Source organism: Plecotus auritus (genome assembly GCF_963455305.1).
Source record: "Plecotus auritus genome assembly, chromosome: 1".
Lineage (NCBI taxonomy): Eukaryota > Metazoa > Chordata > Mammalia > Chiroptera > Vespertilionidae > Plecotus > Plecotus auritus.
The window spans coordinates 38,466,098-38,487,826 of NC_137770.1; the positions used below are offsets into that span (position 1 = coordinate 38,466,098).

The 21,729-nt window shown below is 45.4% G+C and overlaps 1 protein-coding gene across 2 annotated transcripts in view; it reads right to left on the reverse strand.

The window, feature by feature from the left end:
* Positions 1 to 2,484: 2,484 nt before the first annotated feature.
* Positions 2,485 to 21,729, reverse strand: part of LOC308246094 (uncharacterized protein) — a 29,856-nt gene continuing 10,611 nt past the window's right edge. The window contains exons 2-3 of one of the 2 annotated variants that reach the window (XM_080664031.1): positions 18,707 to 18,847; positions 2,485 to 3,909 (exon numbers count right to left, since the gene is read on the reverse strand). In XM_080664031.1, the coding sequence (XP_080520157.1) occupies positions 2,862 to 3,164 (303 nt within the window). In that variant the 5' untranslated portion in view covers positions 3,165 to 3,909; positions 18,707 to 18,847 and the 3' untranslated portion in view covers positions 2,485 to 2,861. Of the gene's footprint in view, positions 3,910 to 8,949; positions 9,528 to 18,706; positions 18,848 to 21,729 lie in introns of those variants that run through there. The other variant, XR_013960368.1, reaches the window with a different exon arrangement.

The window sequence follows — 21,729 nt, forward strand, 5'->3', positions numbered from 1 at the left end:
ACCTGAATTGTCATTTATCCAGAATAAATGTCTGGGAGTTCAATCCTTGGGTTGTATAGTAGTCACGTGTTTTTTTTTTGTTTGTTTTGTTTGTTTTTTTAGAAACTGCCATTATTTTGCAGAGTAGCTGCGCCATCTTATATTCCTGCTAGGAATGCACGAGTGATTCTGTTTCTTCTTATCCTGGCCAGTATTAGTTGCTGTCACTTTTTTATTATAGCTGTTCTGATAGGTGTGCAGTGATATCTCACTGTAGTTTTAACTTGAATTTCCCTATGGCTAGTAATGGTGAACATCTTTGCATGTGCTTAGTTGCTTATTTCAATTGCTGTGTCCCGAGGGCCCTTGGTGTCTCTGTGAGGTAAACATGGCATCCAAGAGAGTTAGTTCCCTCTGCTTCTGCCAAAGCGGCCCATTATTATTATTATTATTATTATTATTATTATTATTACTACTAGAGGTCTGGTGCACGAAATTTGTGCACTGGGGGGGGGTGTTCCTCAGCCCAGCCTGCACCCTCTTCAATCTGGGACCCCTTGGGGGATGTCCGAATACCGGTTTAGGCCCAACCCCACACAGCATTTGGACATTCCTCTCACAATCTGGGACTACTGGCTCCCAACTGCTTGCCTGCCTGACAGCCTGATCGATGCCTAACTGCTCCCCTGCTGGCCCGATTGCCCCCAATTGCCCTCTCCTGCTGGCCCAATTGCCCCCAACTGCCCTCCCCTACTGGCCCAGTCACCCCCAACTGCCCTCCCCTGCCAGCCTGGTCCCCCCCAACTGCCCTCCCCTGCCAGCCGATTGCCCCCAACTGCCTTCCCCTGCCAGCCTGGTCCCCCCCAATTGCCCTCCCCTGCCAGCCCGATTGCTCCCAACTGCCCTCCCATGCCAGCCCGATTGCCCCCAACTGTCCTCCCCTGCCAGCCTGGTCACCCTTAATTTCCCTCCCCTGCCAGCTTGGTACCCCCCAACTGCCCTCCCCTGCAGGCCCGGTCACCCCCAACTGCCCTCCCCTGCAGGCCATCTTGTGGTGGCCATCTTTGACCACATGGGGGCAGCCATCTTGTGCGAGGGCATGAGGGTCAATTTGCATATTACCTCTTTATTATATGGGATTATTATTAATTTCTTACCCATTTTACATATTGGCCTTCTAAGCAAAATTTCATTTAAACAAGGATTCTTTTGCTAAAGAAAAAAAAAGTGTGAAATCAACTTCATCTATTTTGCAGGTTATTTTGTAGGATATGACTTTACTTCCCACAAATTCCAGACAAAAACTAAATTCTGAATTAGAAATGAATACACTCAAATATTTCTATATATAAAAGCCTAAGCGACTGAACGACTGGTCAACCGGTCACTATGATGCATACTAACCACCACGGGGCAGATGCTCAGTGCAGGAGCTGCCCCCTGGTGATCAGTGCACTTCCACAGCGGGAGCACTGCTCAACTGACCGACGGGCGCAGACACCAAGCTCATGGCTGGCAAGCGCAGCTGTGGCAGTGCAAGCCTCTTCCACCTCCTCGGCAGTGCTGCCGAGCAGTGGCAGGCGCAGTGGGGCCAGGGTGAGCGGAAGCAGCACTGCGCCATCCAGCCTGGGCTTGGGCTCCTCCCCAGCCACCTGCTGCTTCACACACTACTACATCCCTTGGGGGATGTCAGCGGCAGGGATTGGGCCGAAACCGGCAGTCCGACATCCCCCGAGGGGTCCTGGATTGCAAAAGGGCACAGGCCAGGCTGAGGGACCCCACCTCTAGTCCTATATAATAATCCTATATAATAAAAGGACAATATGGAAATTGACTGAACAGTGGAACCACTGGTCGCTATGCTGCACACTGACCACCAGGGGACAGACGCTCAACTCAGGAGCTGCCCCCTGGTGGTCAGTGCACTCCCACAGCGGGAGCGCTGCTCAGCTAGAAGCCCTGAGCTAGCTCACGGCTGGCGAATGCAGCAGCGGTGGCAGGAACCTCTCCTGCCTCTACTGCAGGTGGGCGGTAAGGAGCAAGGGGTCCCAGACTGTGAGAGGGCGCAGGCCGGGCTGAGGGACCCTCCCCCCACCCCCCACCCCCGCCCAGTGCACGAATCTCGTGCACTGGGCCTATAGTATTTACATAAAGATATATTCCAAAGCTGACTACCTAAGTCAGTATGTACTCTTTTTTTTTTTTGTCTTTTTGTTAGAACAACTAGGCAAAATAAAATTCCCATTTATTGTGGACAACATTGTTTCACACATACCATCAAACAGGCTAAAATAAATAAATAAATAAAATAAATAAACAGCCATTTCATAGACAAAAAGTGGGGAAAAAAAGAAACCTTTTATCTTTGGCCTTTTTAACCATCTTATACAAACCAACTACTTATAGTACAGCTAAGTATATACACAAAAAGTTACTGGAATGCTCAGAATAAGATTGTCTTTTTGTTGTTTTTGCTTTTTTTACATGTTCTTTTTTTTCTCCTTTGAGATTATTATGAACATGGTCACACCACAAGTAAAGTCAGAAGTAGGCAGAGAATGCTCCAAAGGCTGGTCTGTGGTCATCCCAAGATCATTAAAAATGGCTGACCCCTAACAATATGTACAAAAATATAAAATGTAAATAAAAAATATAAACAAATTTTCCTTTTTTAAGTATTTTTAAGAAAAAAAGCAGGGCCTTGGAAGTTTTGGTTCTTTTTTCCTCCTCTGTTGCAAATTCACGTTGTGGATTTGGTTGGGTGGGTGGCGCTGCCCGAGGTGGGTGGGTGGGCAGGTGGCAGGAGTCTCTACTAGATTCTGAGACGGGAAGTGGAGGGTGAATAGGTCACGGAGGCCTTTAACTTTTCCTTTTTTTGCTGTCTAGTCATCCTCATCGGTCTTCTGCTTCTTGGTGTCAACATTGTCCTCCTCATCATCTTCAGCTGCCTGCTTGCCTGTAGCTGCCTCAGCCTCATCTTCATCCCCATCCTCTTCCTCACCATCACCTTCCCCTTCCTCTTCTTCATCTACCTCACTGTCAGCCTCCAGTTCCCCATTTTCCTCATTAGCGTTCCCATTCGCAGGTGCATCGCTTCCATTCTCTGCCTCCTCCACAATTCCCTTCTTCTCCTTGAAGTGCTTGGTGGTGATCTCGGAGCCGGTGTCCACGGCCGTGTCTGACATGGTGGGGCACGCCGGTGATCCTATGCAGCGGATTTTTTTTTTTTTTTTAAAGCGAGAGTTGGAGGACTCTGGTGAAGAAGCTGCCCGAGGCCCAAGTCCCGGCGGTGGAGGAGGCGCGCTGCGGAGGTGGTTGCAGCGAGCAGAGAGGGAGCCACAGGAACAATGCAAAGATGGCTTTCCAGAGCAGCCAGTCAGTATGTACTCCTTTTTAACTTCGTTATTTCTTCACAAAGAATAACTACAAGGTAACTCTAGTTTTTAAAATGAAAATTGTATCTCTCACTAATTTAAAAAAGGCTAAAACATCTCTCATCAATGGTCTGTAGCAGTTTCCTGTCATGCGGGACCAGCACACCAGTCACTCTTGGACAGGTCAGACAGGAGGGGCACTAGTATGGAAGAATAAAGAGTAAGTAAAGGTGCTCACGATTTGGTTGTAGTGCCTTAGATACAAATACACTTGTAACATTTAACAATGATGGTGAATCCATGCAAAGATGCTTGCATACAGTCTGATCCTGTGATTCTATAGTTCAGTCATTAGAAAATATACCATTCCTACCTTGCCTGTGTGGCTCAGGGGTTGAGCGTTGAGCCACGAACCATTAGGTCAGGGTTCAATTCCAGGTCAGGACACATGCCCAAGTTGTAGGCTCGATCCCCAGTAGAGGGTGTGTAGTAGGCAGTTGATCGATGATTCTCATCATTGATGTTTCCCTCTCTCTCTCCCTGTCTCTTCCACTCTCTAAAATAAATAAAAACATATTTAAAAAAAAAAAAAAAAACATTCCCGGGGAACACAATCATGCTGTGATCTTAAATTCCTTGGGGGAAAAGTACCCCTAGAGACACTAGTATTTTAGAACTTTCTTCCCATACTCAGGCCCTCTTGTTTTTTCATTAGGAGAGATGGTTTTTTGAGCAAAGCTAAAAAACTTGTCACATTAAATACAAAAAACAAAACACACACACATGATATCCCTACTACACTTGTCCTAGTATTCCCACAGCCCGGTGGCAGGAGTGGCAGAGCCAGCGCTCCCGGAGGGGAGGCACAAGAGGCCATCACGCAGCCAAGCTGATGCTAACGTGCCAGTAACTCAGTTGGCCTCAGTGAGGCCGTCTGAGGTGACAGCCTGTGGCCGGACATGAGCTGCATCCTCCAGAGGACGAGAGGACAGAGGTCACTGCATCCCAGCTCCCAGGGGGCAGCGTGACCTCCCCACCCACTGCGCACGCCAACAGGGGCTCTCAGCTGCCCATCCATGTGCACACAAATGGCTCTCCCGAGAACACAAATGACAGTAGAACATTTTTCTCCCATGTTATCATCCATTCTGATTCTTCTGCTGGGAAATCTGTGAAGAGTCAAGGATAGGTCTGGCAAGAAGAAAATAAAAACAAAATCTATCTGTGTGTCTTCCTTCTGCACATGCACCTTCCCGGAACCCTGCGATCCCTGGGCTGAATGTGAGGCTTCATACATGGTGGTCAGAAGGCTCCCTGGAGAAGTTGTATGCTATTGGCCTGTGAGTGCTTTTCTTTCTTCTCCGTGTGTGGCAGAATGAATTAGCAGGGGGTAATCTTTTTCAGAAGAATATGTTTTACGATCCTATTGGACCTCAGGTCGAAAGCACAAGTAAATGTTTAGAGGGAGAGTTTGCATCAAGGTAGGACAGAGGCCTGCTGGCTTGCTGGACCCCGGGGAAGAGCCTGTGCTACCTCGGCTCATGCTTCATTGGATACCTCTTCCCAGGCCCTGTCAGGACCCCAGCAAAACTGGAAGGCAGAATCAGGGTGCCGGCCAATTTCACCTTTCCCATAAGAAGTTAATGGCATTCCCACCAAACTCACTTTAACTCAGGCCAGAGGATGCAGGGCTGGCGGAACATTCACTCTTTTTCCTCGAGGAAGTAGAAGGCCCTAGTGCCTAAGAAAATGTGAGACTTGAGCCCATCCCCAAATAATTATGGAATCAAGGCAATTATAGTATCCACCTGGTCCTGGCCCTTCCAGAATAAATGCGGTTGTGTTTCAGCAGAAGAATGTGAGAGCCTTCAAGAAGAATGATTAAACACTGGCGCTGGGCTTTTATAAATATCTTATTTAATCTTCACACACCTCTTAGAAGATCCTATCTAAAATAAGAGTAATATGCAAATTGACCATACCTCCGCTACACCCACCAGCCACGCCCACCAGCCAATCGGGAGCGAGTATGCAAATTAACCCAACCAAAATGGCTGCGGCCACAGAGCAAGCAGGAGGCTTGGGTTTCCCCGGTAATGGAGGAAGCCAAGCTTTCCGCACACCTTGGCAGGCCCAGGCCTCCACTCAAGTCTACGAAGTTTCAATTATAGAAGATACATAAATCCCAACAAAAATGGCTGCAGCCATGGAGCAAGCAGAAGGCTTGGCTCCACTCCAGGCTACAAAGTTTTAATTATAGAAGATAAATAAATCCTAGATACCAGGGCCTCCGCTTGGGTTACTGGGGAGTGTGGCTGGCCTGCAAACCACCACAGGCCCCTCGCCCAGGCCACCCCATGCCCCAAGGGAACCCCCACCCTGATCCAGGACACCCTTCAGGGCAAACCAGCCAGCCCCCACCCATGCACCAGGCCTCTATCCTAGCTAATAAAAGAGTAATATGCAAATTGACCATCACTCCAACACACAAGATTGCTGTCCCCATGTGGTCAAAGATGGCTTCCCCCATGTGGACACAAGATGGCCGCCACAAAATGGCCAGCAGGGGAGGGCAGTTGGGGGAGACCGGGCCTGCAGGGAAGGGCAGTTGGGGGTGACCCAGGCCTGCAGGGGAGAGCAGTTAGGGGTGACCAGGCCTGCAGGGGAGGGCAGTTAGGGGCAAACAGGCTGGCAGGGGAGCAGTTAGGCATCAATCAGGCTGGCAGGGGAGTGGTAAGGGGGTGATCAGGCTGGCAGGCAGAAGTGGTTAGGGGCAATCAGGAAGGCAGGCAGGTGAGCAGTTGGGAGCCAGCAGTCCTGGATTGTGAGTCGGACATCCCTCAAGGGGTCCCAGATTGGAGAGGGTGCAGGCTGGGCTGAGGGACACCCCACCTCCGTGCACGAATTTGGTGCATTGGGCCTCTAGTACTATTATAAGCCCCCTGTGGGAGCCGAGGGGTCATAAGGTGAAATAACTTCCTCAAAGTCACACAGCCAGCAAGGTGAAGCCCTGGGGCTTGAATATGACCCCAGAGCTCTCATGCCTAACCATTCAGAAGTCCAACCAAGAAGATCCGCCACCAAGGATGATGGGGAGAGACACTCACAGACTGGGGACTGAGACAGACAGAATCCTCCTATGAGTCAGAACTTGTGCTCAGTCCTGAAGGTGAGAAAGAGGTTAGAAAGGAGAAGAAGGGTCGGAAATGAGAAATGGGAAGATTCGCTCAGAAAGGGATATGGGACGGACAAATATGCAGAGGCAAGGGGAACGGGGCAAGCGTGAGGAAAGCTGAGTGGTGCCCTGTGCTAAGATCATTGCATTTTGGTTGAACTGAGCAAGGGGGTCCAAGCCGAAGCAGACGTAAGAATTAAGGATTTTGCCTGGCTGGCGTGGCTCAGCAGCTGAGTGTTGACCTATGAACCCGAAAGTCACAGTTGGATTCCCAGTCAGGGCTCATGCCCGGGTTTCCCAGTCAGGGCTCATGCCTGGGTTTGGGCTTGATCCCCAGTGTGGGGGGTGCAGGAGGCAGCCAATCAATGATTCTCTCTCATCATTGATGTTTCTCTTTCTCCCTCTCCCTTTCTCTCTGAAATCAATAAAAAAAAAAAAAATTTTTTTAAAAAGAAGGTTTTTGCTAAGTCAGGCCAAAGAGAGTTTAATTTTGAAGGTTAAGGAAAGCCACTAAAGGATTTTGAGCAGAGATGAGGGTGACAAAATTTGCATTTCAGAAAGATCATGATCTGTAGAGAAACCAGAGTGATAAGATTTGCATTTCAAAAAAAATCACTACTTACACAGGGATTCCTGGCAGGAAATCAGGGCCCAGGTGTGGCAATAGGCACACATGAGAGAGTGAGGATGTTTAGGAGACAATGCCTTTATCCAGTAAGAAATGACAAGGGTGTATATAGCCTCAGAGAGTGGCAGTGGGGATGGAGAGGAGGGAATTGACTTGAAGTAAAAGGACTCTGAACTGGTTGAATGAGAATAGGAACAGGGAGTGTCAATGATGAGATAACACTTATGCGTTTCATCCATACACGATAATGGTATTCATTCATTTGGGGAAAGCAGGGTTGAAGAAGGGGAAAGGGTTGGGAAGGACAAAGAAAAGGCTAATGAGAGCAATTTATTTTTATTTCTGTTAATCCTCACCCCAGGATATTTTTCCATTAATTTTTAGGGAGAGTGGAAGGGAGGGGAAGAGACAGAGACAGAAACACCAACATGAGAGAGACACAACGTGACTGATTGCCTCCTGCACATGCCCGAACCACGCCCAGGATCCAGCCTGCAACTGAGGTACATGTCCTTAACTGGAATCGAACCAGGACTCTTCAGTCTGTAGGCCGACGCTCTATCCACTGAGCCACACTGGCTAAGGCTAATGAGAACAATTTAAAACATACTGAATTTGATGTAACTATGGGGCAACCAAATAAATATTGGCTAAATGAATCCGGGGGTCAAGAGAGAGGCTTAAGCTGGGAAGATGGGCTTGTCAACCCTCTGGTGGGATGTAGGTTGTGGGGTTGGGCCAATTTTTATCTCTCGATCCAAATGCACTAATACTTTCAGATGCTGGAGATGGGACTCCGAAAACCACATCTCAGGCTCTGCCAGTGGAGGGAGGCTGCAGGGCTGGAGGAGAGAAGGCTCGAGTCCCCACCAGCCTCGCTTCTTCACCCAGCAGCTGCAGCGGATTCCAGTAGCAGCTGTGGGGTCCAGTGTGCATTTTCCTAACACTCGAAGAACCAGCTTCCTCTTACCCCACTTAGAGACCCTGCAGTGCCCAGTTACCCTGCCTCCCCGAGGTCTGGGCCCCACCCATGGCAACTCTCCTCTAAGTTCTAGTCCAGCTATGGGCAAACTAGGATCCGGCCCGTTTGGCTGCTCTATTCGGCCCACGGAGCCGAAAGAGCGGAGGGTTCTCTTGCTCTCCCCTCCGCTCCTTCACCAGCAGCAGTGTTAACATGGCAACGCCGGGAAACACGGCCGCAGCTCCTTCTTCTGAGTGGGCGGATTTATATCCGCCCATTCAGTAGAAGGAACAACCTCTCAGTCTTCCAGAGGCTCCTTGTAATGCCCGCGGATGCGTCCCCCGACATCACCCTGGGAATGCGTAGACACGTTATCGTGGTGATGGAGGGAGACACGCCCCTGGAGAGCACAGTATCAGAGCATTAGCTAAAAAGGAGACCAACAACACTGTTCCCACTGAAGTTGATGTTTTAAAGATCAAAAACCTTTCAACCCAGTCTACATTGCCATCTACATCTACGTCCCGGGCATAATTTGGAAGTTGCACTAAAGAAAATGTTTAATTTACTGTTTACACATTTTGTTCTTTTCTATTTGTTTTAGTTTTAAATTATTTTATTATATTTAGTTTAATTTGAAAGGCTTTTGTACCTTTCCTTTGTTAGGCAATTTTATTTTGCCTTTGCCATCTTCAATATAAGGTATGTTATTGTGCTATGATTCCTCCATTTTTTGAAGTTTCCAATTATAATAATTAGTGTTTACATTCTTCTTGTTAAAATGTTTGAAATGAATAAAACTATTGAAATAAATAAAAAAAAAAGACCGTACCCTTTTATGTAATGATGTTTACTTTGAATTTATATTAGTTCACACAAACACTCCATCCATGCTTTTGTTCCGGCCCTCCGGTCCAGTTTAAGAACCCATTGTGGCCCTCGAGTCAAAAAGTTTGCCCACCCCTGTTCTAGACTCAGTAACTCCAGCCTCTTCCTTTGTTCCTTCAGCCCTTGAGGTGGTGTTGCTTCCTGTGGGTGCCACCTCCGCCAAATCTTCGAGTTCCCTTTTCACCCGTTCAGTTACCTAGCTAATAACTTTCTGCCTAGTTAACAATTCTTTACATTAATTTCTTCCTTTTAAAATGACTGGTGTGGCTCTGTCTCCTGACCGCACCCTGACTGTTGGTGAGTACAGCACCCAAGGCAAGTACAGAGCGTCATGGGAGAAGAGAGCTTTGAAGGAACCCAGGGACCACCTGTATTTAAGGGCCGTCAGCCCAAGGAGCGGGCCAGGGAGGGAGGTACTGGGGAATCCAAACAGTCAACTGAGAAAGAGAGAGAAAAGTCAGATCAGAGCAGTCATTATGAATGAAGCAAGGCTCCTGAGGAGATGGTAGAGTAAGCTTCATCCTGGAAATGAAAGGAAAGGAATGAAGGTTAGCGAGGGGTAGGTAAGCTTTCCAGAGGGACGGTTATCCACTTGGGGGAAGTGAGGCAGTCTGAGGGAGGAGGAGGAGGCGGGGCCGGGGGTGGATGGAACAGAGGCTGCCCTGTGGGGGAGGGTACAGTCAGAGAACTTGAATTTGAGGTGGCTCTAATCCATATAACTGGGTGTGCTCTTTGTTTTATACTGTTTGGGCATAGCAGCCCTTTGTGGGGCACTGGAGAGCCAGACAATGAGTTTAATCCAGGCAAGGAGTTTACCAGGTACTCAGAAGACAGGTAGGGTGTAGGCAGGAGAGGGGTTAACATGAAGACTGGGGCTGAGGTTGGCCAGAAAACGAAGTGAGGCTTATGGGGGGTGACGCGCAGAGACCGCACAAGCCTGTGGGAGCTCCTGAGGGTGTGTGAGGGTTTAACTCTCTTCTTTAGCTAAAGCCATAAAAGGAAAACTTTTTCTATATTCTCTGGCCAGAGAAAAAAGTCCCCCACAGAGAATGGACACGCGTTTTAACCTTAATAAAACATGGCGGCTCATCCTCAGGTCTAACCTAATTTACAAGTTACCCTTGTTAAGTGGCGTATCAATCTGATATATAAGTCGTGTATTTATTCTAGGTAAGGTTTTTTTGTTTGTTTGTTTGTTTTTGAGAAGCAGTGTGATAAAGAGCTTAGAAAACTTCAAAACTCCTTAAATCTGAAGAATCAGGGATATTGTTGTAATGAGGTAGGTCTGCTTTAAATGCTATTTTATTGCTTTAAATTTTCTTAGGGTGAGATCAAGTCTGATAAGCACTTCAACTTAGGCAAATAATGATGGTAATAAAATATGCCACTGCAAAATAAACTAAGTGCCCAGGCTTCCGAACTTTTCCAATTATTTCTCTGTAATGAATTTCTACGGGGGCAGTTTCCCCCCAGGACAGAGCATAATTTTAAAAGCTTGTGTTCACTGCAGCCCTATAAATTACTGTTTCCCCTTAATGTTGGCAAGTAGTGATTTATCTCAGCAAAACTGCAGACTTCACTAGACATGCTTTACTGTGTATGCACCTCCCTGGGGCACGCAAGACTTTTTTAGCATATCGTATAGGGGAAGCATGAAAGTCATTAAATTCATGAATTAATTTACACAGGAATTCTTAGGTTACTATGATTCGTCATATATTTTGTTCAAAATGGCTGTTCTACTTGCATTATCTATAAGCAACTAAAATATACAACTATCAGTAATTCTTACATGTGTAGAAGAGAGCTTTATTGCTGCTAAATATCTTTAAATATGTGGTTTCCACTTCTGCAATTCCGATTATGAATTGTAACACTGATTAATGTTACATCTAAGAGTCACCTTTCTACAGACATGGAACTTATTTAAACCCTTCCCACATCACGTCTAAGAAGGGCATAGGAAACATAGTTCAGCTGAAATAGGTGTAGTTTTCTTTCAATCATAGAGACATTTGAAAATAAAATTTATTCAGAAAAATATACAGTAGGTCCTCGGGTTACGTCGGAGATCCGTCCCTACGGCTCGATGTAATGCGATTTTCGCCGTAAGTCGGAACCCACCTACGTAAGCACCTACGTCACTCACATGGAGCACACACACAGCAGTAATGAAGTGACACAGTCAAAAAGTTTTAAAATAAAGATAACAATTCCCGACCTTTACTTGTGGTAAATAAATAAAAAACATAAAGCACATATGTACATACGTCGAAATGATGGAACTTTTTTTTAATAAATAAATGGGAGATGGTGACGTAACCACAAAACGACGTACGTGGAGTCTGACGTAACCTGAGGACTGCCTGTATGGAATAGGAAATGTTTCATAAAATGGAAAAATGTTAAATGGTTTAAGGCAGTGGTCGGCAAACTGCGGCTCGCGAGCCACATGTGGCTCTTTGGCCCCTTGAGTGTGGCTCTTCCACAAAATACCACTGCCTGGGAGAGTCTATTTTGAAGAAGTGGCGTTAGAAGAAGTTTAAGTTTAAAAAATTTGGCTCTCAAAAGAAATTTCAATCGTTATACTGTTGATATTTGGCTCTGTTGACTAATGAGTTTGCCGACCGCTGGATTAAGGGGAAAAAAGGTCCAGTGCCATGAATTGCAGCTACTTTCAAAGTGTCAGAATTGTAGCATTGGGGACCGTGGTGGGGAACACTGCAGGAATCTTCACAAACCCAACAAAACAGAAGTTACTTAGTAGAAAAAAGGTCACTTGAGTCAGACAAGTCTAAGTCTAGCTCAGCCACTTACCAGATTTTGACCTTGGTCAACTTGAACTTTTCCTTAGTCACCATTTCCTTGTCTGAACATTGGAGATAAAGTCATTCCCTCTCAAGGTCCTTGAGAGAAAGGTGTGATTACAAGTGCTGAGTGCTGGCACCCGGGGAGCCGGGTGCACGGTGGCCTCCTGGCTTCCTCTAGCCTCAGGTTCTGACCTCCCAAACGACCATCTGGGGGACACATCAAATAAGACTGTGCTGGAACTTAAAGGGCAGATGCCACCAACAGGCCATCGTCTGTTGACTGATTACATACTTTAAAATGTGGAACTGGTTATACTTTGAAGACCTGATACAAAATGTGTGATGGAGAAAGGAAGTTTGTTCAGGAAGCTGTCTCTATCCAGAAGGGGACGATAATAGCACCATAATCCCTATTCCATTGCCTTGTCATAGAAGCCCCAAGCATCATTCCTTTAGTTGGAAACATGGCTGACAGTGCAGATTCCAAAAGCAGTTGGAATAAACAAGAAAGTTGGAAGGATCCACAGTTATTTGAAGCACACAGGAGCAAATTCTCTTGTCAAGAGAGCCTGGCTTAATCACTCATTTGCTATCCCATCCAGTTACCCAAACTTTAGCAGCGTATTTCATTTGACTGTTTATCAGATCTATCAGGAAATCAGAGTCGTACCGTTGGTTCAGGAGACTCCCTGTGACCTTCTCCGCAGCAGCTGTTCATTCCTCTGTTTCTCATCCGCCTGTCTTTGCAGTACGTGACAGCTTGTGCAGGATTTTCCTACGGGTAAACTCGACAGGCATGCAGAACTGGAACCTCTCCCACTTCGTGTTTCTCTTCTTTATGGCAGTGCTGACTCTTGTCAAACTCTGTGTCACCCAGCCCCTCGCTTCCGCCAATTCTGCAGGTAGCTCCAGAATCTCAAGCTGGACTTCTCACCCATTTCTACTTGTCTGCTGGATACCTTCACACTGCTGTCTCTCAGGTACCTTGAACTCCTCAGAGCCAAAGCCAAACTCATCTTTCCTCTTAACTCATTTTCCCTGTTTAATGATATCACTATATTCCCTCAGAGACACAGTCTCAAAAGCTTTGGCTTCTCTTCTGCCTCTAAAATTTAAGCAGTTGCTGTGGTTTGTATAGTCCGCCCTTTATAAAGCCTTTCAAATAGACTCCTCATTTACATTTCTATACTTTCTGCCTTATCTCAGATCCTCATTACCCATCCCTAGGGCTTCTGCCATAGCCTTCTACAGAGTAGCCCAGTTTTGTCCCATTCTACAAGCTCATGCCTCCGATGCTCTAATCATGCTGCTTCCCTACTCCAAAATCTCTGCAATGCTTTAATTGCTTGGGCAACCTAAGTTCCAACTTCTCATCCCACATTAAGGCTCTACACTGTGGATCCAACCTACTTCCTGCTCCCTTATATCTACCTATATTCCAACCAAACCACTTGAAACCAACTTTTTATTAGGCACTTACTATGTTTTAGACACTGTGATGAACATTTTTAATATATTGTATCATTTAATTCTTATAACAGGATGGTATTATTTTGCCCATTTTACAAATGAAGAAACTGAATACTTGAAAATTTCAGGTAAATTGTCCAAAGTATTATGGTTAGTAAGTAGCACTGAGAAAATTTAAATCTGAACTTCCTAAATAAATCCTTTTCTTTCTTGCTTATCTGCCTTTATGCATATATTTCCCTTCATGTGCAATTCTGCAATGTCTTCTCCACATACATTTGCATATCAAAATCGTATTCATCCTCCAAGACACGTCAAATGCCACTCCTTCTTTAAAGTTTTACTGATGTCCCCAACTGGTGGTGCTTTGTCCTTCAACTGAATGGCCATGCACTACTATACACCTGGCTCTAGTGACTGGTGAACTGGTCGCCTCATCCTCATCACTGGGGCGGTGGTCTTTTAAGGCTGTGGCCATGTCTTAGTCATATTTTTACCCCCTGCACTGAACACAAATCCTGGCACATTCTAGGTATTCAATGTTAAAATTAATTGTCCCACAAATAAACAAAAAATAGGCAACACTAGTGATGGCAAAATAATGGCAAGAAGTCCCTACATTATAGTTTTTACATATCCCCTGGAAATCATGATGTTCAATCTAGCAACTAAGTAATTTAATATGACACCAAGGAGGATTTTGTGTCTTACTGAAAGGTTTATTTTTGACATTAAATCCCTGGTTTGTGTGGCTTGTACACCTGAATAACATAGACACCATCTTAGTCAGCAGATGTGGGGTGCGGCTACAGTGTTTTGGACAGGTTCAAGCCTTGGGCTAATGAGAGGGCACAGTCCTCTTATAGCCACGTGCAAGTCCTAGCTTGGAGGGCAGAGTTGTAAGCTTGAACCTATGGTCCGAACACATGGCCTCAGGTGCCTAAGTGATATAGGCTGCAAGTAAACAAAGCTTGATCAGGTGCATGTAATTGAGTAGGACTGAAACCCACGTGAATGTCGTAAACATCTTGACCACGCCCTTACTTTGCCTTGTGGCATCTGGCTATAAAATAAAGACACGGCTTGTAGTCCGTGGCGCTGCTGGGTCCCCATTAGGGAAGCAGCGTCCCACCGAGTCCCGTCTTTCCTAATACTTCACTGCCCCCACTCAGGGACACTGAACCTGGCTGAGCTGGCGCGGCACATAAGGCGCCCTAGGGCTGAGTATGCCTCGGCCGTGCCAGCGTGGCACAGGCAGACACAGGTGCTGACCAACTGATTCTCCCTCTGTAAGTTGAAGGTGAGTCGTTACCAATTCCTGTTTAGCACAAGAAATCACGTAGGGATGTTGGCAACAAAATGGACTCTATTCTAAGTCCATGGGAGCAACACCGACCAGTTAATGTCTGCCAGACACCTTCACACTAGTGCCCCACGGTCACCTCGCACTGTGTTTACCTGTTATGAAATTAGGGGTGTCCTCATTCAGTATTGAAAGGCAGGCAAAATGATCTGAACTAGTAATTCCACTCCGCATGAAATATATGAAAGCACATGCCAGTACAAAAATGTGTGCGGTATTATTCATAACAGCCAAAACATGAAGTCAACCCAGTGTCCATCGACTGATGAGTGGATAAACTGAAGTGGTATATCCACACCTAAGTATCATTCAGCAATAAAAAGGATTGAGCCCAGCCAGTGTGCCTCAGAGGCTGAGCATCGACCTATGAACCAGGAAGTCATGGTTTGATTCCTGGTCAGGGAACATGCCTGGGTTTTGGGCTCAATCCCCAGTGAGGGTCATGCAGGAGACAGCCGATCAATGATTCTCTCTTATCGTTGATGTTTCTATCTCTCTCTCTCTATGAAATCAATAAAAATATATATTTTTAAAAGGGAATGAAATATGAATATGTAACTATAACATGGATGAACTAAGAAAACATTATGGTAAGTAAAAAAGCCAATCACAAAAGATAATATGTTGTATAATTCCATTTATATGAAATGTCTAGAATTAGGTAAATCTAAACACACAGAATATGGTTTCCTAGGGGTGGAGAGGAAGGAAATGGAGGGAAAAGGGGTGTGCAGATTCTATCTGGCGTGATGAAAATGTTTTCAAGTTGATTGTGGTAACAGTTGCACAGCTTGTGAATATACTAAAAGACACTGAATTGTACATTTTGAGTAAATGTTATAATACATACATTATATCTCAATAAAGCTGTTATTTTTAAAAAGCAGTCAACTGATATCAAGGATTATTATGGGATAAAGAGATATGGTAGTCAATAAGCTGCTAAAAATTATTTTTGAAAGATGAAATTCAACATTTGAATAGGCACCTTCCAAACTTTCTCTTTCTCAAAACAGAGAATAAGGAAGCAGAAGAAATAAAAAGAAAAAGGTACTTGGTTCTTTGCTCTGTCGCTGGGGCATTATACTTTAAATAGGAATTCTGCTTTTTCAAAAATAGCGTTTACTCTTCTATATTTCAAAAAGGCAAAACTGAATATTTCACCATTTGGATAATGGAGAACTATTATTTTTAGCTTTGATATTAATTTTGGAAAGCACTTAATACAAATGAACATTTTTACCCAGCTAGATATATGTGTTTTAACACACACAGGTTTAACCTTATGTAAGCCCAGACTATGAAAAAAGCAGCTGTACTGGTAACGACTGTTATGCACGCCTGGCCCGCTGGGACTTGACAGAACACTGGACCACAGAAACCCTGTGAGTGAATAACACGGGAAATGGTCTATCAATAGGAAGAATATGAGTTATCTGCCAAAACACACAGCTTTGGGGCTGACCACACAGAGAGAGGAGTAGGAACACCATCAGCCTTTCTGACGAGCTGAGTGAACCTTGGACAAAGACAGTAATAAAGATATCATGTTCTCCTGAGCAGATGTTAGGGGCCAGCTTACACCACCTCTCTCACTTTGGTTGGGTTCCAGCTCCCCAGAAGTGGAAAGTGGGCCTGGGAATATTGATTCCATGAGACTGAGATGGACTTTGGCTCCTGTGCTGGACTCCCTGGGCTCTTAAAAGCCAACGCACAGGAATGGGGCTGGCTGGTTTTGGTTGGCAGGGACCATCATTTGCTTCAGATGCTGCAAGAGTCTGGGAGCCTGGAGAACCCTCTTGACCAATCGGAGCTCAGCAAAGTGGCTTTGTCCTGCCCAGAGGATGGTGCGGGTGGCCCCTTGAGTTCCTCCTAACAACCTTCTACTCCAGCACCACTGCAGTTCTCATCAGTTTCAAACACTTGATAGGCCTATGTTGGGACATACTGTTTCTTTTAGTCAGAATGTCTCTCTTCGTCATCTGCAAACCTCCTCCTCTTCCTTTCAAACTTACCTTTGCTGCAAAGCCTCCTCACGTCTCTCCGGCAAATCAGTCATGTCCACCTCTCTCCTCCTAAAGCTGTCACTGACACAGCACTCAAACTGTGCATGGCTCTCGCTTCCCAGATAGTGAGTGTCTCAAATATAAGGATTATATCTCTATTTTTAACTCTGTATTACTTAGCGTGCCTGGCAGATAGTAAGTATTTAATAAATGTTTCTTGAATTCCACTAGATGGAGATCCTGATATGTGGCCTGAGGATATAGAGACAAGGAAGCCAACTGCCTGGCCTAGAAGAAGCAACTAGAATGTGTGAGAACATGTGTGTGTGTGTGTGTGTGTGTGTGTGTGTGTGTTAACTGCCACGCGTCCAAAACGGAAACCATCCCATTTGCGTCTATACCAGTAGACGCTTATGGCGTACAAAGGGTTAAGTAAGAGAATGTTAAACTGAATAGCCAAAGCGAAAGGGATTTCAGGCACCGAGGGGAGAGAGATTTTTTCAAAACATACTAAAATGGGTATATTACTGGTAGTTTGCTAGGGCTGCTGTAACAAAGAGCTACAGACTGGGTGGCTTAAACAACAAGACATTTATTTTCTCCTGACTCTGGAGGTTAGGAGTCTGAGATCCAGGTGTCTCCAAGGTGGGTTTCACCGTGAGGCCTCTTCTTGTCTTCTAGGCAGCTGCCTTCACACAAGGATACTAATCATATTGAATTAGGGCCCACCCTAGTGAGTTCATTTAAGTTACCTTATTCAATTACCTCTTTAAAGAACCTATCTCCACCAGCCAAATTCTCAGGGTGAGGACTTTAACACATGAATTTTGAAGGGATGCAATTCAGTCCATAACAGTGGGTAACTACCTTCTTGGGTAACTACCTTCTTTGCCTGAGGTTAAGGCTTGCCTTGTACATCAGTTCTGCACATTCTTTTTACCTTCCTTGAACTTGATCTTCAGATCTAAGCAATGTTGACAGAGTCCTTTTAAGCTCACATGAGATGGTAATTAGAGCTGGCAAATGTGGAGCCTGGATGCTAACTCAGATAATCTTTCTCGCCCTTCTCAGTTCTACATGGGATTGGGAGACCTAGCCTGGGGACCTTTCAGGGGGTGTCCAGGTATATGGTCCCTGACTCTGCACACTGCAGCCTGTATTTCACAGGCTGCTTTTATAACCCAAAGGGATGTGCCGTCAAAAGTCTGTGCCAGCATTTGCTATCTTTGCTCTCCAGTTAGCACCACCCAGCACTAAACCAGGTTAGAGCCTGGGCATGAGGCTATAGAGGGAAAGCTGACCGGCCAGGGTCTGTGTACCATCCTCACAAACTAGACCTGTGTGTAGCTGAAGTCACCCATCCTCGGTGCTGGCATGAAAGCAGGCCAGTCATAGCAACCTCTGAGTGCAGCTGTCCATTTCAACATAGATCAAAAGAAAATCATGAAATTGTTCAGAGTGGACTCCTCTTGGAAAGAGTAATACTGGAGTAATTTCCTGAGATAAAATTGGTGTTAGGGTTGGCCCTCAGAAGTGTTCTTCTCCTCCTTTAACATTTCTCCAGGTGAGGTCCTAGGCCCCCTTAGGTTGGACTGACATGGAGTTCTTTTTTTTTTTTTAATATATTTTATTGATTTTTTACAGAGAGGAAGGGAGAGGGATAGAGAGCTAGAAACATCGATGAGAGAGAAACATCAATTAGCTGCCGCTTGCACACTCCCTACTGGGGATGTGCCCGCAACCAAGGTACATGCCCTTGACCGGCATCGAACCTGGGACCCTTGAGTCCGCAGGCCGACGCTCTATCCACTGAGCCAAACTGGTTAGGGCTCACATGGAGTTCTTAATGGAAATGTAGATTCCCATGCCTACCCAAGGCTGACTGAATCAGGATCTCTGGGTGGGTCTCAGAATCTGAGTTTTAATCCTTGCCTTCATTCTTATCCAAGGTAACATGTGCAAACAGTGATTTAATAATCCTGCCTGGAAATGTAGGGTGTACACTGCCAGGTGAGTGATTCTACCTGCACTGTGGCCTCCTGGTCCACTCACCTTCCCATGGGTATGGTTCACTGGGACTGAGAGAGATGACAGAGCCACCAAGTCCAGGTACCATGGATCCAGCTGCTGATTCCCACTCCAGGGCTCTGCCCACACTCCCTTTGTTCTTTGAAGCCACAGCTTGAATCATCCCTAATTAAAAAAAAAAAAAAGTGGTTAAAAGTTTTCTAATCCTGGTATATTACTCAATGTTGATGATGGTGTGTTAGTAGAAGGGAACTCTCACCCCAGCTGCCGGGAGTGTAAACTGGTACGATGCTTTCCAGAGGGCTTTTTGGCAATCTGTAGTGAGAAGGTATGAATTCTATTTCCAGAAATGACCCACAAGGGGAACATGATTCTGTCAAAGCTGTATTCAAAATATTTATCAGAGCCTTGTTTGTAATAAGTAATAAATGTTCAACAGGGAACTTGTCAAATTCATAAAATTAAAATATTAGGTAGTTATTAAAATTTCTGCTGTCACAACATTCCTAACAGGTGGAAAAATACGTTTTATTAAGTTTGTTAAAGAGTAAGATTTTATTATGTAAAATCTCTCTATATAATTCTAATCTCCCCCAAAACATGCGCACGCGCACACACCCACACACACATTTCTCTATATTTGAAGAGAAACACACCTAATTGTTAAAAATGATTGTCTTTAGGTGAGAGGTTTCCACAGGCAGAGGAAAGAGTAAGGACCCTGAACACCATCATCTAAATCTTCAGCAAACTCTCATTCATTTCCTGCCTTTCTCTCCACTCAGCCAGCTTGAGCAAATAGAAGCTTGGGTTTGGGACGCAGGTGGAATTGGCAGCCAGAAACCAAAACATTTTGGCTCTCAACCCTCAGTGTGTAAAAGGATCCCTGGGGCACTTTGTTAAAATGCAGATTCCTTGGCCCCGCTTCTAGAAATTTCTATGTATGATGTGGGGTTAGTAATTGTGATCAGGTGACCTGAGGGTAGCAGCTGGAGAGAGAACCCCAGGGAGACCTAGGGAAGCAAAAGGCCCTGGGAAGCTGGGCTGAGGGCCACAGAAAGGGGTGTCAAATTTTATCATTGTTCCTTTCTCTTCCATATCAACTTAGAACTACTTGCTAGAACACTGGGACTGTTAGAACAGTCTGGAAGCCCTTTGTAGGCTAACCTTGAGGACATAGCTATCGTTGTAAACACGATTTCCAGTGGAAAATATGTTTCAAGTTAAAAGCTAATTCCCATCTGAACTTTTGGAATTCAGTTGGTTCCTATCCGGACTATCTGTTCTGACCGCCACGCCGTAAGCCTCCGACTAGATTTTGGAAAACCACCCCAACCGTGATGTAACTATTTAGATACCCTTCCGTTTTTCACATTAGTTTAGCTCATTTAACAAGATAGAAAGAAAAAAGATGAACTTGTTTTTTAGGAAAAGGGATAGATATTCACTGTTAAATATAAGATTACATTCACTCTCATGCCAAAAGCCACAAGTCAAATCTGAGCCTCTACTCACTCACCCCCCACCCCTGCCCCCCCCAAAGATCTTTGGATTCTTGCCTTTTTGGAGAGGGATAGCATGAGGAATAGGAATGTAGCTTAAAAGTTCTGGTCAGCTTCTTTAGATTTAGTTTTGAATTCGGAATGGTCTTTTAACATTTTATAAATTTCAAGTTCAGTAACTCTCAAAATAAATTATTGAACAGATTTCTTTTGACAGGTATAGAGTGAAAAATAATAAAAACTGCCAGTGCTGAAAATGCATGCAAACAAATGTGCCATCGTACATTTGCACTTTGGTGATGATAAGACGTTGTTTAAAGGCAAGTTCAGATGTGATTTGGAACCAGGTTTGAAAAGTTGTCAGCGGGAGGGGAGTTGGGATGGCGGTTGTTTCCACGCCTGTCTTGATTGGGTACAAATAGTGGTGAGATGAAAGGGGCTCGTAGGTGCCACCCCCTCCTCACATTTGAATTTATTTGCAAAATAAATGAATATAACAGCCAAAGTGAAAGTCCCCAGGGGCCGAGCTAGATGGTCACAATTTGAGCTACCAAGGACTGAGGGTGCTCAGACTAGATTCGTGCTGTTTCAAACTTTAATAACCAAACCCTTGTTAATAACCAACAGAGCCCTTTGGCTAAAGCAGAAGCAGGGAACTGGTGCCTACTTGTCTGGCCCCGCAGGCCCCCGGAGACCCGATTAGACATTTGTATCAGTGAGGATTCTTCGGTTCCCACCCACAGAATCTGACTTGGGCCAGTTTTTGGAATCGCTGGGAAAGCTGAAGAACTAAACTTCAGACAGGACCGGAGCCAGGGGAGCTCCTGGGTTCTGGGTGGCAAGAACGACGTGCTGGCCCTTCAGGGATCGCCACGGGAACCGGACCGTGTTCCTCGTTCTGATCGCCTTGATCAGGCCGCATGCCCATTCCTTGAACTAGCAGCCTTTGGCAAACTACGGCCCACGGGCCGAATCCGGCTGTTCTATCCGGTTCTCTTGCTCTCCCCTCCGCTCCTTTACTTTGAATTTATATTAGTTCACACAAACACTCCATCCATGCTTTTGTTCCGGCCCTCCGGTCCAGTTTAAGAACCCATTGTGGCCCTCGAGTCAAAAAGTTTGCCCACCCCTGTCTAGGGGGTGGGACATGGATGGACCCTCTGGTGGGGAGCGTGGTCAGCAGAAGGGGGAGTCGATGGTAGGAAACTAAAGCATGTGTCCATTGCAATCCTTCCAGGTCCCCTCTAGCCCCTGATTCTGTGATTGCTGTTCCATTCTTAGAAAATTCCCACTTGCAACAGCAAACAAAATGGCCCCAGAGGGCCACAGGCTCTGTTCTACACTGGAGTTTTAATCTCACAGATTAGCAGCATCAACATAAAAGAAAAAAAAAATTTAAAAATCAGATAATAATGGCCATGTCTTTTTTCTTTCTTTTTTTTAAATCATCACCCAAGGATATTTTTCTATTGATTTTTTTTTTTTTTTTTTAGAGAGAGAGTTGAAGAGAGAGAGAAGGACAGAGAGAAACATTGATGTGAGAGA